This window comes from Desmodus rotundus, chromosome 2 (genome assembly GCF_022682495.2).
Source record: "Desmodus rotundus isolate HL8 chromosome 2, HLdesRot8A.1, whole genome shotgun sequence".
Taxonomy (NCBI): Eukaryota; Metazoa; Chordata; class Mammalia; order Chiroptera; family Phyllostomidae; genus Desmodus; species Desmodus rotundus.
The window spans coordinates 202,807,264-202,824,546 of record NC_071388.1 but is presented as its reverse complement, the minus strand read 5'-3'; the positions used below and the strand labels follow the sequence as shown (position 1 = coordinate 202,824,546).

The window sequence follows — 17,283 nt, the reverse complement described above, 5'->3', positions numbered from 1 at the left end:
GTTTAAAATAGATAAGATATGGTTTAATAATGGTCTGATAACATACAAACTAGGGCTTCCACAAGAATATCGATCATTTTCCCTGGCTAGTGTGGCTCAGTGGATTGAGCACCAGACTGCAAACCCTACAGTTGCTGGATCGAAAACGATTCAGGGCACATGGCTGCACTGCAGGCCAGGTCCCCAGTAGGAGATGTGTGAGAGGCAACCACACATTGATATTTCTCTCCCCATCTTTCTTCCTCCCTTCCCCTCTCTAAAGAAAGGAGCTCTTACCCTTTGTGACAGTATGGATGGAACTGGAGAGCATTATGCTAAGTGAAATAAGCCAGGCAGTGAAAGACAAGTACCATATGACCTCACCTATAAGTGGAACCTAATGAACAAAACAAACAAGCAAGAAAAATATAACCAGAGACATTGAAATTAAGAACAAACTGAGAGTAACCAGAGGGGAGGTGGGAGGGGATAATGGGGGGAAAAGGGGTAAGGGTTTTCAGGAACATCTATAAAGGACACATGGACAAAACCAAACCGGGGGTAGGATCAAGGGTGGGAAGTGGGGATGGCTGGGGTTGCGGGGAGTGGCCGGGCGAAAATGGAGAAAACTGTACTTGAATAACAATTTTAAAAAGTTAAAAAAATAAAAATTAAAATCAAATAAATAAAATCTTTAAAGAAAATGAATATCGATAATTTCTCCTGGGGCTTTTATTTTGTGTTAATATAAATCTATCTATGCTATTGATGTATATAGTAAATATTTATACACACTTGAGTTTCAGAAATTGCTGCTGTTTCCTGTGAAAGTAATTTCAAACCTAGTCTGTATTCTCCTTAATAGGTCATTTTATTGCTCTGATAATAATATTTATTCAATATTTTGCATTTCTAAACCTTATAAAGATTAATAAGCTTTATTTTCTCATATCAGAAGAGAATCATTGGCACTTCCCACTACCCAACATGCATCAGAAAATAATTTTGTAAAATTGTGTTCAACTCTGTATTTTTATTATTTTAAAGTATACTTTATTGATTATGCTATTACAGTTGTCTATTTTTTTCTTCCTTTTATCCCCCTCCACCCTGAACACCCTCTCCCACCTACATTCTACCCCCTTTAGTTCATGTCCATGGGTCATACATATAAGTTATTTGGCTTCTCCATTTCCCACACTATACTTAACTACCCCCTGTCTAATTTGTACCTACCATTTAAGCTTCTTATTCCCTGTACCTTTTCCCCCATTCTCCTCCCTACTCTTCCCCAATGATAACCCTCCATGTGATCTCCATTTCTGTGAATTTGGTTCTGTCCTAGTTGTTTGCTTAGTTTGTTTCTGTTCTTTTTTTTTTTTTTAGGTTCAGTTGTTGATAGTTGTGAGTTTATCGTTTTACAGTTCATATTTTTGATTATCTTCTTTTTCTTAGATAAGTCCTTTAACATTTCATATAATAAGGGCTTGGTGATGATGAACACCTTGAAAATATTAACAGTATATATATCAGTGGAAACACTTTATGTTTATAACATATAACAAACTCCTACACATCAATAAGTAGAAGATAACCCAATAGTATATATAGGCAATGGTTGAATGAAAAATTTTTTTAAAAAGATATATTGCCAATGAATTGCCAAGCATATGAAAATGCATAAATGTAATTAGTCATTAAAAATACATATTAATATTAAATCACATGGACTAGCATGGCTTCATTAGAAAGGCTGCTTCTAAAAACTTGGAAAACAGCTGGGTTGTTTTAGAACAATTAAATGTACTCCTACTTGATGACAAACCAATTTCACTCCTGGTTATTTACTCAAGAGACATGAATACACTATGCTACAAAAAGGGTTATATAAGGCAGCAGCATTATTCATTATAGTCCCAATTTAGAATCAATGCAAATGTCCAACAATAAGAAAAAAAAACCTGACATTTGTAGATGCACACAATGGAATACGACTCAGCAATAAAAAGGAACAAACTTCTAATCAGCCGACAGCAAGGATGATGAACAAAATAAGTCAAGCACATAAGCATATATGACGTATTATTCTATATATGAGATGCAGCAACAGGCAACAGTAACATGTGGTGACAGACAGACAGCAATGTTTGTCTCTGGGGCTGCTGGGCTCCTGGTGGTGAGCTTGAGAGTTGTGGGGTAAAGGGTGCATTGTTCTGTCCTTCAATTTTCAAATAACAAGGCAGTGTTCAGCACATTGTCTCCATAGCATTCCTCACTTCTCTTTGGAATCCATAGGGCACAAGGTTGCTTTCCTGACCACTGGGAGCATCCTCCACCTACAATAGCAATTACTGCTCCCCGACCACATGTTGTCCTACAGATTTTGGTCAAAATCTCTAATCTACTCACTGTCCCCATCATTCCCTTTGTCATGGTGATCTCAGTTCCTTTATTACCATTTTAGTGGGGTTCTCAATAAAAGAGAAAACAAAAGTTTCTCTTCATCTTTGAAATTTAACCAGAGACTTTTTAAAAATACAGTTTTAGATCAAAATTCCAAAAACAGAACTAAGTGACGAAGAGATAGCCAACCTCTCAGATGCACAGTTCAAAACACTGGTGATCAGGATGCTCACAGAAATGGTTGAGTACGGTTGCAAAATAGAGGATAAAGTGAAGGCTATGCAAAATGAAATAAAAATATACAGGGATCCAACAGTGAAGGGAATGAAACTGGGACTCAAATCAACAGTTTGGAACAGAAAGAAGAAATAAACATTCAACCAGAACAAAATGAAGAAGTGAGAATTCAAAAAAATGAGGAGAAACTTAGGAACTTCCAGGACATCGTTAAACATTCCAACATCCAAATCATAGGGGTGCCAGAAGGAGAAGAGGGAGGCCAAGGAATTGAAAACTTATTTGAAAAAATAAGGAAGGAGAACTTCCCTAATCTGAACAAGGAAATAGACTTCCAGAAAGTCCAGGAAGCTCACAGAGTTCCAGAAAAGTTGGACCCAAGGAAGCACACACCAAGGCACATCATAATTACATTACCCAAGATTAAAGAGAAGGAGAAGGGGTAGCTTCTGGCCAAGATGGAGGCATAGGTAGACACACTGTGCCTCCTCGCACAACCAAAAGAAGAACAAAACAATTTTAAAACAAAAAACAACCAGAACTGACAGAAAATCAAACTGTATGAAAGTCTGACAACCAAGGAGATAAAGATGAAACATTCATCCAGACCGGTAGGAGGGATGGAGATGGGCAGCCAGGGCAGAGAGGACTCGCAGCAAGGCGGGGGCTGGCAGACCCAGCGAGGTGGCAGATTGTGGAATGGGGCAGGCCAGGCTGCAGCTAGCATACCCCACAAGGTGGTGGCTGGCAGACCCTGTGGCCCCACATTTGCTCATAGATAAACTGGGAGGAATGGTGGGGGAACAAAGCAGAACACACAACCCGGGGCTCCAGCATGGGGAAATAAAGCCTCAAACCTCTGATTGAAAACACCCATGGGGGTTGAGGCGGCAGCAGGAGAAACTCCCAGCCTCACAGGAGAGGTCGTTGGAGAGACCCACAGGGGCCTAGAGCATGCACAAGCCCACCCACTCTGGAATCAGCACCAGAGGGGCCCAATTTGATTGTAGGTAGCGGAGGGAGTGACTAAAAACTGGCAGAGAGTGGAGCAAGCGCCATTGCTCCCTCTGGGCCCCTTGCCCATATATAGCATCACAGCACAGCGACCAGCCTTACCCCGCCCTGGTGGACACCTAAGGCTCCACCCCTTTACTTAACAGGGCACCTAGACAAAAAAAAAATGGCCCAAATGAAAGAACAGATCAAAGCTCCAGAAAAAATACAACTAAGCAACCAAGAGATAGCCAACCTATCAGATGCACAGTTCAAAACTCTGGTAATAAGGACGCTCACAGAATTGGTTGAATTTGGTTGCAAATTAGATGAAAAAAATGAAAGCTATGCTAAGAGAAACAAAGGAAAATGTACAGGGAACCAATAGTGATGCGAAGGAAACTGGGACTCAAATCAATGGTATGGACCAGAAGGAAGAAGGAAACATCCAACCAGAAAAGAAGGAAGAAACAAGAATTCAGAAAAATGAGGAGAAGCTTAGGAACCTTCAAGACAGCTTGAAACGTTCCAACGTCCGAATTATAGGGGTGCCAGAAGGAGAAGAGGAAGAACAAAAAATTGAAAACTTATTTGAACAAATAATGAAGGAGAACTTCCCTAATCTGGCAAAGGAAATAGACTTCCAGGAAGTCCAAGAAACTCAGAGAGTCCCAAAGAAGCTGGACCCAAGGAGGAACACACCAAGGCACATCATAATTACATTACCCAAGATTAAAGAGAAGGAGAGAATCTTAGAAGCAGCAAGAGAAAAGGACACAGTTACCTACAAAGGAGTTCTCATAAGACTTTCAGCTGATTTCTCCAAAGAGACCTTACAGGCAAGAAGGGGCTGGAAAAAAGTATTCCAAGTCATGAAAGGCAAGGACCTACATCCAAGATTACTATATCCAGCAAAGCTATCATTCAGAATGGAAGGGCAGATAAAGTGCTTCTCAGATAAGGTCAAGTTCAAGGAGTTCATCATCACCAAGCCTTTATCACATGAAATGTTAAACAGACTTATATAAGAAAAGGGAGATCAAAAATACAAACAGGAAAACAACAATCAACTCACAACTATCAACAATTGAACCTAAAAAAACAAAAACAAAAACAAAAATGAACGAAGCAAACAACTAGGACAGAAACAGATTCACAGAAATAGAGATCACATGGAGGGTTATCGGTAGGAAGTGGGGAGGAAAGGGGGAAAGGTACAGGGAATAAGTAGCATAAATGGTAGGTAGAAAATAGACAGGGGGGAGGTTAAGAATAGTATGGGAAATGGAGAAGCCAAAGAACTTATATGTACGACCCATGGACATGAACTAAGGTGGGGGAATGATGGTGGGAGGGGAGTACAGCATGGAGAGGAATAAAGGGGAGAAAAAAATGGGACAAATGTAATAGCAAAATCAATAAAATATATTTTTAAAAATTAAGGAAATGCACTGTCTTGGGTTTGCTAAGTCCTAGGCTTTCCACATATCTTTTATAATCTGTCAATTTCTACATGAAAAGTTTTTAGAGTGTTTATCACGTATACATTTAGCTGATGAGAACTGATATGTTAACAGCACTGACTTTCCAATCCTCTAACATTGTATACTTCTCCATGTACTCAGTTTTCTTTCAGTTTGCCTATCAGTGTTTATAGTTTTTCAGTATAGAGGTCATGCACATGTTTTATTGAAACTACCACTAGTTATGTTTTTCCCCACTTTAAATGGGATTGCTTTTTAAATTGCTTGTTACTACTGTTTGTAATTAGAATTGGTTTTGAAAAGCATTAACCATGTATTCACAACTTTCCTAAATTATCTTACTAGTTCTAATAAAATATTGTAGATTCTTTTTGGACTTTATAGAAAATATTCATGTCATTGACAAATAAAACTCTTACTTATTCCTTTCCAGCAACTGTTTCTTTTTCTTCTCTTATTTTAGTGGTTAGGAGTTTAAATATAATGTTGAAGAGAAGTAGTAAAAGTAACCTTCTTTGTCTTGTTTTCAATCTCAGAGAAAAAACATTCAGTATCACTATTAAGTATGATACATGCTGTACATTTTTGTACATATATATGTATGACAGGAAGGTTCTGCTTCTTCTTAGTTTGCTGAGTTTTATTATTAAATATTATCACATGCATCTACTGAGCTATTCACATGGTTTTTCATCTTTAATCTCTTTAACATTCAATTCATATTGATTGATTTTTAGACCCTCTCTTAAGTAGGTACTTCACTAGAGGTTAACTAGAAATTGATACTAATTTGAGGAAATTCTGCAATAAATTAAAGAAAGAATAACATTAAAAAAAGAAAGAAGTTATTGCAGGAGAAACAAGGATATTGTTGTTAGCAAGAGAAAGGCTTTAAAAACTCTAATATTTTTAGAGTTTTGAGAATACACATTGTACCCTAGGATGCAGGGGGAAAAAAACATAACTGAGAAGAAGGTAGTGGCTAGACATTTTTAAATTAATATTTAAATGTTTCCTTAAATATACTAAAATGGTTGTAAAACAGCTGAGATTTCCTAGAATATAAATAAACAAGTTAAAAGAGGGAAAGAGTAAATTTGAGAGACAGTATAAGATAATTAGGATTCATGTAGGTGGTATAAGAGCTACCTACTTTGACTCAAGAAACCTGTATGAGAAAACCACAGAGGAGGAGCATATCAACAGAATTATTTAGGGAGATACCGGCGTAGAAGGGCATGATTTTTTAAAGGGATTGGCTGGGGTGGGGTGGAGGGATGGGGAGAAGATGCAGACAATTATAACTGAATAAAAATTTTAAAAAATTAAAAAAATAAAAGAAAATAAAAAATATGTAGAAAATATGTAATATATATATATATATATATATATATATATATATATATTCCTAGTTAAAAAAATAAAATAAAAAATAAAGGGCACATTTGGATATTTAGAAAAAAAATTTTTAAAGGACCAACCTAAAACACATCATTTTTGAAATGAAACACTTAAAGAACAAAGAGAAATATTTAAGAAGTTTCAAAAAAATTAAAAAACTGGTCCCCTACAAGATAACGATGACAAAAACAGCTAGAGACATCTGTTCAGAAACAGAGCCTGTAGAGCCAGGCTTTGAATCCTCAGAGTGAATCAGAACATGTAAGACTGAGAAATTTTATTTTGCAAACCTCCATTTTGGGTATTTTTTCTGAACATTTTAAGTTTTTCTTTATGTGCATGCTAATACATATACACAAATTTCTGAAATGTGATTTTATATGTGTTCTTAAGTTTTTATGCAGTTGCTATTTTATTTTTATGTTTTGCTTGTTTTCAACCACATCTCTTCTTTCTCATGTGCTTCGCTGTCCTCCAGCCTCTGGCATAATCCATTTTAATAACCAGGCATGTCTGCTTCCCTAAATGCTCTCTAAGCATATAATTTCCTCTACTGAAAACTATAACTTACCCATACATTACAACGATTTTTAAAATCATATATTATATTATGATTTTCTTTCTCTGCATCATACATTGTTATGTTGCATCAAACTTGTTTTATACATTAATACCTTGCAAAAATTCTCTATAAGTATGACTCTTGTTTATATATTTATTCAACAAATAAGTATATTTGTTGAATACTGTGCAGCACACTCCCATTTTTAGAAAAATACAATAGGTGGATTACAAAAACACAGACAAGTACCCCAGTAATGAGAAAGACATGAAAATAAGAAGGCGTGAAAATCCAATCCTGGAGACATTACAGAGAAATTCAAGAAGGCAGTCCAGCAGCAGACAGAAAACCCAGACACCTCAGACTGAAACTGGGGGTGATTATAACATGTAGGTAAGTACGACAAAAGACAGCAATGGCAGGAGGAATAGAAGGAAGGATTTGGTAATATACTGTTTGTTATAAGGTACCTGCTCTACAGGTGAAGTGGCATACATTGTATAGTGTGAACTCCAGACAGCTACTGAATACATTTTAAAAGAAGTACACCTCACACCTGTTAGAACGGCTGTTATCAAAAAGACAAGAAACAACAAGTATAGACAAGGATGTGGAAAAAAAAAGAATCATAGTGTTGTTAGAGGAAATGTAAATTGGTGCAGATGCTATGAAAAATAATATGGAAGTTCCTCCAAAAATTAAAAATAGAACTACCATGTGATCCAGCAATTTCACTTCTGGGTATTTTTTGAAGAAAATGGAAACATTACCTTGAAAAGATACATGTACCCCTATGTTCACTGTAGCATTATTTAAAATAGCCAAAATATGGAAACAAACCAAGTGTTCATTGATGGATGAATAGACAAAGAGAACGTGATATATGTATACAATGGAATATCATTCAGCTGTAAAAAAAGAATGAACACTTGGTCATTTGCAACAACATGAAAGACCTTCAAGAATATTATGGTAAGTGAAATAAGTCAGACAGAGGAGAAAAATACATGTGATCATACTATGTGTGGAATCTAAAACAAAACTTAACAAACAAAAAGGAAGCACATAGATACAGAGAGCAGATTTGTGGTTGTCAAAAGTACAGGGTTGGGAGTGGGAAAAATGGGTAAGGTTGGTAAAAATGTGCACACTTCCAGCTATAAAAGACATGAGTCATGGTAATGACATGACAGCATAAAAACTATAGATAATAATACTGAATTGCCTATTTGAAAGTTGCTAAGAGAATAAATCTTATAGGTTCTAACCACAAAAAAAAAATATCTGTGTAACCGTGTGGTGATGGATATTGACTTACTGTGTTGATCATTTTGCAATATAAACAGATATTGAATTATTATGTTTTTGTCACACCTGTAATTAGTATAATGTCATGTGTCAATTACACTTCAATAAGGAGAGAAAAAGTTAAGGATCGTGTTAAGGGGAAATTAATAATTGTGAATGATCTAAGTGAGTCCAGTGTAATTACAGGGACTTTGTAAGTTGAACAGGGAGGCAGAAAAGTTAAAGTCAGAAAGAGATTTGAAGATGTTATGTCACTGGCTTTGAAGGTGGAGGAAGGGGCCATGAGCCATGAATGCTGGTGGCTTCTACAGACTAGAAAAGGCAAGAAAAAGAGTCGGCCCTATGAGCCTCCTGAAAGAATTCAGCCCAGACAGTTCCTCAGTTTAGCCCAGTGGGATTCACTAGGTAGATCAGACCTCAGAAACTGTCAAATGATAATTTTGTGTTGAGGAAACTTTTTTCCCTAAATTAAAAAGTAGAATTAATATGCTAACAAACTCATACTAATCAAATGTTATTAAAACCAGAGAAGGCAGAAAAAGAGGAGAAAAAAGAAGAAATACAATGAATAAGGAACCCTTATAAACGTAGTATATATTGGGAGAACCAAGATGGCGGCATAGGTAGACACACTGCGCCTCCTCGCACAACCAGAACTGACAGAGAATCCAACGGCAAGGGGGTACGGCACCAAGGAAATAAAAAATAAACATTCATCTAGACCGGTAGGAGAGGCGGAGACGGGCACCGGGGTGGAGAGGACTCGCGTGGCTGTGGCAGGACCGAGACTGGCGGAGTGTGGGACGAACAGGGCAGGCAGTCCGAGCACTAGCAGACTCTGCGGCCACACATCCGTGCAGATAAACCGAGAGGGCCGGACTCGGAGTGGTGGAGAGCGGGGCAGGCAGAGCAGCGGGTAGCACACCGCAGCCCCACATTCGAACATAGATAAACCGGACGAACGGCGGGGAGCGAAGCAGACCGAGCAACCCAGGGCTACAGCTCGGGGAAATAAAGCCTCAAACCTTTGATTGAAAATGCCCGTGGGGGTTGGGGCGGCAGCGGCAGCAGGAGAGGTCGTTGGAGAGACCCATAGGGGCCTAGAGTGTGCACAAGCCCACCCACTCGGGAACCAGCACCAGAGGGGCCCAGTTTGATTGTGGGTAGCGGAATGAAAGACTGAAATCCGGAGGAGACTGAAGCGGGCGCCATTGCTCCCTCTCGGCCCCTCCCCCACGTACAGCGTCACAGCGCAGCAACCAGCATTACCCCGCCCCGGTGAACACCTAAGGCTCCGCCCCTTAAAGTAACAGACGTGCCAAGACAAACAAACAAAAAAAGTGGCCCAAATGACAGAACACTTCAAAGCTCCAGAAAAAATACAACTAAGCGACGAAGAGATAGCCAATCTATCGGATGCACAGTTCAAAGCACTGGTTATCAATATGCTCACAGACTTGGTTGAATCTGTTCGAAAAACAGATGAAAAAATGAAGCCTATGCTAAGAGAAACAAAGGAAAATGTACAGGGAACCAATAGTGATGAGAAGGAAACTGGGACTCAAATCAATGGTGTGGACCAGAAGGAAGAAAGGAACATCCAACCAGAAAAGAATGAAGAAACAAGAATTTGGAAAAATGAGGAGAGGCCTAGGAACCTCCAGGACATCTTGAAATGTTCTAACATCCGAATTATAGGGGTGCCAGAAGGAGAAGAGGAAGAACAAAAAATTGAAAACTTATTTGAACAAATAATGAAGGAGAACTTCCCTAATCTGGCAAAGGAAACAGACTTCCAGGAAGTCCAGGAAGCTCAGAGAGTCCCAAAGAAGCTGGACCCAAGGAGGAACACAACAAGGCACATCATAATTACATTACCCAAGATTAAACGCAAGGACCTACATCCAAGATCACTGTATCCAGCAAAGCTATCATTTAGAATGGAAGGGCAGATAAAGTGCTTCTCAGATAAGGTCAAGTTAAAGAAGTTCATCATCACCAAGCCCTTATTATATGAAATGTTAAAGGGACTTATCTAAGAAAAAGAAGATAAAAAATATGAACAGTAGGAATGACAGCAAACTCACAGTTATTAACGACCACACCTAAAACCAAAACAAAAGAAAACTAAGCAAACAACTAGAACAGAAACAGAACCACAGAAATGGAGATCACATGAAGGGTTATCAATAGGGGAGTGGGGGGGGGAGAGAGGGGGGAAAGGTACAGAGAATAAGTAGCATAAATGGTAGGTAGAAAATAGACAGGGGGAGGGTAAGAATAGTGTAGGAAATGTAGAAGCCAAAGAACTTATATACATGACCCATGGACATGAACTATAGGGGGGAAATGTGGGAGGGAGGGGGTGGGCAGGATGGAGTGGAGTTGGGGGGGGAATGGGACAACTGTAATAGCATAATCAATAAATATATTTTTAAAAAAACGTAGTAGATATTACTCCAATCTCAACTGAATAACATTGGCAATAAATAAGCAAGCACTTCATAGAAAAGGCCATTTTAATGGCCAATAAACATGAAAAATGTTCAACCCCCCCATATAATCAGGAAAATGCAACTTAAAACAAGATGTGACTTTTTGCCCACCACCTCTGCAGGGTTTGGGTGTGGGCAGATGGCACATCTCATTTGCTCTGGTGTGCAGATGTATCGGTTCAGCTACACTGAAAGGCAAATTGGCAGGATCTATAAAAAGTCAATATTACACCCCTTGTTTCAAACGCTCCTACTTTTGGTGGTTGACACAAGCCAAAGGCTTATATATATACATGCAAATTATATATATACTTGCTGTTTACACAGCTTCTTGAGAAAAGAACAGAGGAAAAACAACTAAATATCAGTCAACGGAGGGGGAAATTGCTTAGAAAAGATGGCGCAGCACGCCTTCGGAATGGTGTCTATCCGATCAAAACAATGAGGAGGGTTTATATGCTTACTAGAGTTAAAAGATCTCTAAGATATTTAATATTAAAATAAGTGAAAGTGTAAAATGCAGAATGGCATATACAACACTATACCATTTATTTAAAAGCAGACACAATTATGGATTTAGGAAAATAAGTTATATGTGTAAATGTACACATAGTTGTGGAAGGCTGTGTCCACAAGCCTCAACAGGACCTGGGCTGGAAGCTGCAGCGGGTGGGCGGTCAATAGCACTTTTTCCCTTTACGTACATCTGTGTCATTTGAAATTATGAGCAAGAATGTTTAATGTATATCTTTTTCATTAAAATTTTTTAGTTAACAGGGGGAACCAAGATGGCGGCGTAGGTGGACACACTGCGCCTCCTCGCACAACCAGAACTGACAGAGAATCTAACGGCAAGGGGGACTGACACCAAGGAAATAGAAAATAAACACATCCAGACTGGTAGGAGGGGCGAAGACGGGCACCGGGGTGGAGAGGACTCGCGTGGCTGTGGCGGGACTGAGACTGGTGGAGAGTGGGACAAATGGCGCAGGCAGTCTGAGCACTAGCAGCCCCTGCGGCCCCACATTTGCACAGATAAACCCAGAGGGCCGGACTCAGAGTGGCGGAGAGTGGGGCAGGTAGAGAGGCGGGTAGCACTCTGCGGCACCACATTCGCCCACAGATAAACCTGACTAACTGCGGGCAGCGAAGCAGACCATGCAACCCAGGGTTCCAGCTCAGGGAAATAAAGCCGCAAACCTCTGATTGAAAGCGCCCCTGGGGGTTGGGGTGGCAGCAGGAGAGACTCCCAGCCTCACAGGAGAGGTTGTTGGAGAGACCCACAGGGGCCTGGAGTGTGCACAGGCCCACCCACTCAGGAACCAGCACCAGAGTGGCCCAGTTTGATTGTGGGTAGCGGAGTGAAAGATTGAAATCCGGAGGACAGTGAGGTGGGCGCCATTACTCCCACTCGGCCCCTCCTCCACGTACAGCGTCACAGCGCAGCGACCAGCATTACCCCGCCCCGGTGAACACCTAAGGCTCCGCCCCTTAAAGTAACAGACGTGCCAAGACAAACAAACAAAAAAAATGGCCCAAATGACAGAACACTTCAAAGCTCCAGAAAAAATACAACTAAGCGACGAAGAGATAGCCAATCTATCGGATGCACAGTTCAAAGCACTGGTTATCAATATGCTCACAGACTTGGTTGAATCTGTTCGAAAAACAGATGAAAAAATGAAGCCTATGCTAAGAGAAACAAAGGAAAATGTACAGGGAACCAATAGTGATGAGAAGGAAACTGGGACTCAAATCAATGGTGTGGACCAGAAGGAAGAAAGGAACATCCAACCAGAAAAGAATGAAGAAACAAGAACTTGGAAAAATGAGGAGAGGCTTAGGAACCTCCAGGACACCTTGAAATGTTCCAACATCCGAATTATAGGGGTGCCAGAAGGAGAAGAGGAAGAACAAAAAAATGAAAATTTATTTGAACAAATAATGGAGAACTTCCCCAATCTGGCAAAGGAAATAGACTTCCGGGAAGTCCAGGAAGCTCAGAGAGTCCCAAAGAAGCTGGACCCAAGGAGGAACACAACAAGGCACATCATAATTACATTACCCAAGATTAAACGCAAGGACCTACATCCAAGATTACTGTATCCAGCAAAGCTATCATTTAGAATGGAAGGGAAGATAAAGTGCTTCTCAGATAAGGTCAAGTTAAAGAAGTTCATCATCACCAAGCCCTTATTATATGAAATGTTAAAGGGAGTTACCTAAGAAAAAGAAGATCAAAAATAGGAACAGTAAAAATGACAGCAAACTCACAGTTATTAACGGCCACACATAAAACAAAAACGAGAGCAAACTAGGCAAACAACTAGAACATGAGGGTTGTCAATAAGGGAGTGGGAGGGGGAGAGGAGGGGAAGGTACAGAGAATAAGTAGCATAGATGATAGGTGGAAAATAGACAGGCAGAGGGTAAAAATAGTGTAGGAAATGTAGAAGCCAAAGAACTTATAAGTATGACCCATGGACATGAACTATGGGGGGTGGAATGTGGGAGGGGGGGCAGGATGGAGTGGAGTGGGGGGGGGAAATGGGACAACTGTAATAGCATAATCAATAAATATATTAAAAAAATTTTTTTAGTTAAATATATTAACTAATGTTGTTTCTGAACCTATTACTAGGGAAAAAAATTGGGTTTCTAGCCTTTTTCTTCTAGAGGCCCATTCACATGTAAAATAAGTGACCACACTTACCAGTGATTGAAAATAAGTCCAGTGGATACACTGAATTTTATCATTTTTAAACTATCTTATTTTAAATAACCTGGAGGAGGCCTGAGGAAAATGAGAGTGTACAGAGGTCATCAGAAAATAACAAATCCTTTTCTCAAAGCATCAGGAAGCACAGCCGCGTCCAGAGGGGCTGTCGGTGGAGCAGTGGGTGTAAGACAAGAGTCCTGTGGGCTGCAGCAGCTGCATTCGCACCAGTGGCTGTCCCTCTGCTGTTTAAAGATCCTATTTCCTTGTCACATATTCCCGTATCCCATTACACTGCATGTGAGTGTTCTTGTAAAGCTGGACTAAGGTCAAGGTTTAGCTGAGTGTCTAACAACGGGCACTAAAGCAGCAGCACAGCCAGAGAGGAAGTTAAAGGAAGGTAGACAGAGACTGACCTGGTGCTGAGGTTACTGCCCCCACTGGCCATATTCTTGCCCCACGTCCTGCTTGGGTCCCATCCCTCCGGTGTCCCCAGCATGATTGCAGTGTGGCTGTCCAGACCTGAGCCAGAAATATGTGAACTCACTGAGACAGGGCTCCACCCAAAATTTGAAAACAAAAGTGAAAGTGACTTTCTAAGTGTTGTCCAACGTCTCCCTCTTCCTGCGCCCCACTGTGGCTTGATCCCTTGATCCAGCTTTTACCCGGAAGAATGCAGGTATTTTTACCTCCATGTGTGTCACCCTCTGCCTGTCAGTTGTTTTAGAACTCATGTCAGGATACTTAGGGAGAGTTCATACATAGAATTTGAGGTTTTTACTGTGATTTTCTTCTTGGAAATCCCCTCTCTCCCCAGAAAGCCTACAAGTCCTGGGCTTCTTCACTGGCTCAGCTGACTAAGAAGCAAGTGGACTTTCTTACCAAATTTTAACCACCCTATGCAAGCCTATGGCTGCTCTCCAAGCCAGGTGATAGATAGTAAACTGGAAATATCTGATACTACCTGCTTGTGAGATTTGACTTCCTTTCTAAATGGGCTGCCCTTGTTCACTTTCCATAAGCCTCAGCCAGCTGTTCTCTCAATATTGTGTTCACAGAGATGTCTTCCCCACCCAGTTTACACAGAGAGAGTGGGAGAATCCTTGTCCCCTCCCCTTAGACTGAGGATCTTCTATAGAGCAAAGCAGAGTGGGGTGTAAGCTGATGCCCAGAGGAGCCCCTCTGGGAGATTTGGGTGATAGGAGGTTTGGGGCTCTTGATACCAAGAGCTCCATGACATCAGGAGCTCCAGGTGCTCCTGCAGCCACAGACCCGCCAGGTAAGACCACAGCTGAGCTCCCAGCATCATAGGAAACAGCTAGTATCTGAATCCAGGAAAACAGGACTTAAGAAATGGCAGGCTTAGTGGTGTTCCTTGTTCTTGACTGTCCAGTGGGGTGGGGTGGACATTGTCCCTTCTAGCAGGATGACCACCTCAGCCTGTATCTCCACAGCACAGGGCAATGGGACCACAGTCAATCGGCTCCATTAAAAAAGCCCAGGCTCTGCAGCCCTGCTGACTGACTGGGACTGTCCCATTCCTCCTATGAGACAGCAGGACCCACTTCTTTTGTCCTCTGGGTGGGTTCTGTCAGTCAGTCATGTCGTCCTTAGCTACCCAGCCTCCTCCCCTTCCCTACCAGCACCCAGCTTCCATTCAGGGGATGACTTCTCCTCATTGTGTACATAACTGGAGGGACTATTGATCAAGATGTTGGCCCTCAGCCAGCCTGGGCAGTTGGACTCTCTATGGGGAGATGGACTCTGGGTGCAGTTCATTACAGAACTGAAGGAATAGTTGGAAAACATCATTCTGCAGCAGTCCTGAACAAGATGGCCCAGATGTGTCTGGTGCTCAATTCCAGGGGCTGCTCTGGTTCCCGCCCTTGTTCTCGGGCGGCTGTAGGCTCAGCACCCAACCTTCTTGCCCTTTCTGTGAGCCACTGTGCATCTCATCAGTGATATCCCTTTCTGTCTCACCTAGACAACCTTGGTGTTGCTGGCAAATGCTCTAACCAATACTAGGGGTTTGTATACTCTCTTAGTTTCTTTACTTACTGCTTTCAGGGTCAGGCATTTTCTCAGTGCATGGCAAATATTAACACATTTATTCTCCCAATGACCCAGTGAGCTATGCACTACTAGTATCTGCACTGGCAGGTCCCACAAGTGCATGGGAGGGTAAGTAACTTGCCCGAGGACACACTCTCAGCATGAGGAGGAGTGCGCTCCAACATGCCTGCCTCTGCTGCCTCTTCGTGCAGATTAGCATTGGTCACAACGCCAAACACCACCAACAAGAGCCAACTGCAATTGAAGCTTGATAAAAACTAAAAGCTCTGATGAAGATATATATAGCAATACACTTATTGACAAGATAATAATGCCATATGAAAAACGTTGATAAGAACACACTTTATTATGATTATTAACATAAAAACCCCAACACACACAATCCAAAGCCAAAATCACTGTCAGAAAATTGTCAACCATGGTCATTCTTTTTACCTGGTGAGGCCTACAAAGCATTGTACTTCTTAGTGGTAGGATATGCAAGGTACAATAGGTACAAAGGTACCATGATGTGCTCCAGAATACGGAACCGCTAAAAACATACATAAGGCGTATCTCTGAATCGTGGATGGCGTATCTCTCAAAATCTGGAATTCATGTGATTCAATAACAAGAAACACTTTCTGCTCATCGGATCCAGTTGATGCACTGTGATTATGATGGGTAGCTTTATGTGTCCTCTTGACGAAGTCATGAAGTGTCTGAATTAAAGATTATTTCTGGGTTTGAGGATGTTTCTGGATGAGAAGGCCCATTTTGAGCTTCAGGGCTCACTTCTTCTATATCAGGGTCTTGACTTTAGAATAAGAGGGCCAATTGAGCTTAGAATTCTGTCTTCCTTGAAATTCTACCTTTCTTAAAATTAGGGCCTATTCCAGGCCTTTCTTACCATCTGCCTTCCAGCTGCAGGTGTGAGCATCGCTTCACATTAGGTGATGACTAATAGATTAAGCCTGTCATGTACTCTTTTCAACACATTCGTCACACTTAGCAATAGCCACCAAATTCTGCAGTTCTTATAGCTACTATTTCTCCCTTTGTGAATGACAGAGAATTGTACCAGCTAGGACTTCTTCCCCTCTGCTCATCCAGTTTCCTACAGGTGAACTTTTGTCAGTGACACTGTTATAGCACCAAGGGACTATCAACATTCTGCCTGTCACCATCTGGCTAGACACTGATCCAAACCATGTACACCAATCTTAGGGCTGGCTTGCTAGAACTACTATCTTGTGTTCCCTAGAAGAAGAGTCGGAGATGAGTCCCTTCAGTAAATGATTTAGTTTCAGAATTCTCTCAGGACAAGGAGTGGTGAGGGAAGCAGGGTAGCATACTGGGAAAGCTAAGCAAGGATCTGGTCACAGCTGGGACTAGCTCCAGCCTGAGCCGAGGGGGCAGCACGAATCATGCCACTCAGAGGCAGATCGGCAGCCATCCCTCCCAGCAGCCAGCCCCCTAAGAGGATTCTCCACAGTACCAGCAGCATCCCCTACACCAGCGAACTGCTCTCATTTGTTTCCTGAACAGCAAACACTTCCTTGAAAGTCTTCTCAAATTCCGCCTCCAGTCTAAGGCCCATTAGGCCAAAGTCATTGTACTGGGAAAAGAAAAGATAAATCACAACAAAAGTAA

The 17,283-nt window shown here is 41.1% G+C and overlaps 2 protein-coding genes across 10 annotated transcripts in view; both read right to left on the bottom strand.

Moving 5' to 3' along the window:
• Window positions 1-14,135, bottom strand: part of LOC112307905 (nuclear body protein SP140-like protein) — a 59,344-nt gene extending 45,209 nt beyond the window's left edge. For all 3 annotated transcript variants that reach the window (XM_045198189.2, XM_053919169.1, XM_053919170.1), the window contains exon 1: window positions 13,995-14,135. In XM_045198189.2, the coding sequence (XP_045054124.2) occupies window positions 13,995-14,077 (83 nt within the window). In that variant the 5' untranslated portion in view covers window positions 14,078-14,135. The remainder of the gene's footprint in view (window positions 1-13,994) is intronic.
• Window positions 14,136-15,998: 1,863 nt separating this feature from the next.
• SP140 (SP140 nuclear body protein) overlaps window positions 15,999-17,283 on the bottom strand; it is a 63,095-nt gene continuing 61,810 nt past the window's right edge. For 4 of the 7 annotated variants that reach the window (XM_053919166.2, XM_045198575.3, XM_053919167.2 and 1 more), the window contains one exon: window positions 16,000-17,248. In XM_053919166.2, the coding sequence (XP_053775141.1) occupies window positions 17,141-17,248 (108 nt within the window). In that variant the 3' untranslated portion in view covers window positions 16,000-17,140. Of the gene's footprint in view, window positions 17,249-17,283 lie in introns of all 7 variants that reach the window. The other 3 variants (XM_045198572.2, XM_045198573.2, XM_045198574.2) reach the window with 1 other exon arrangement.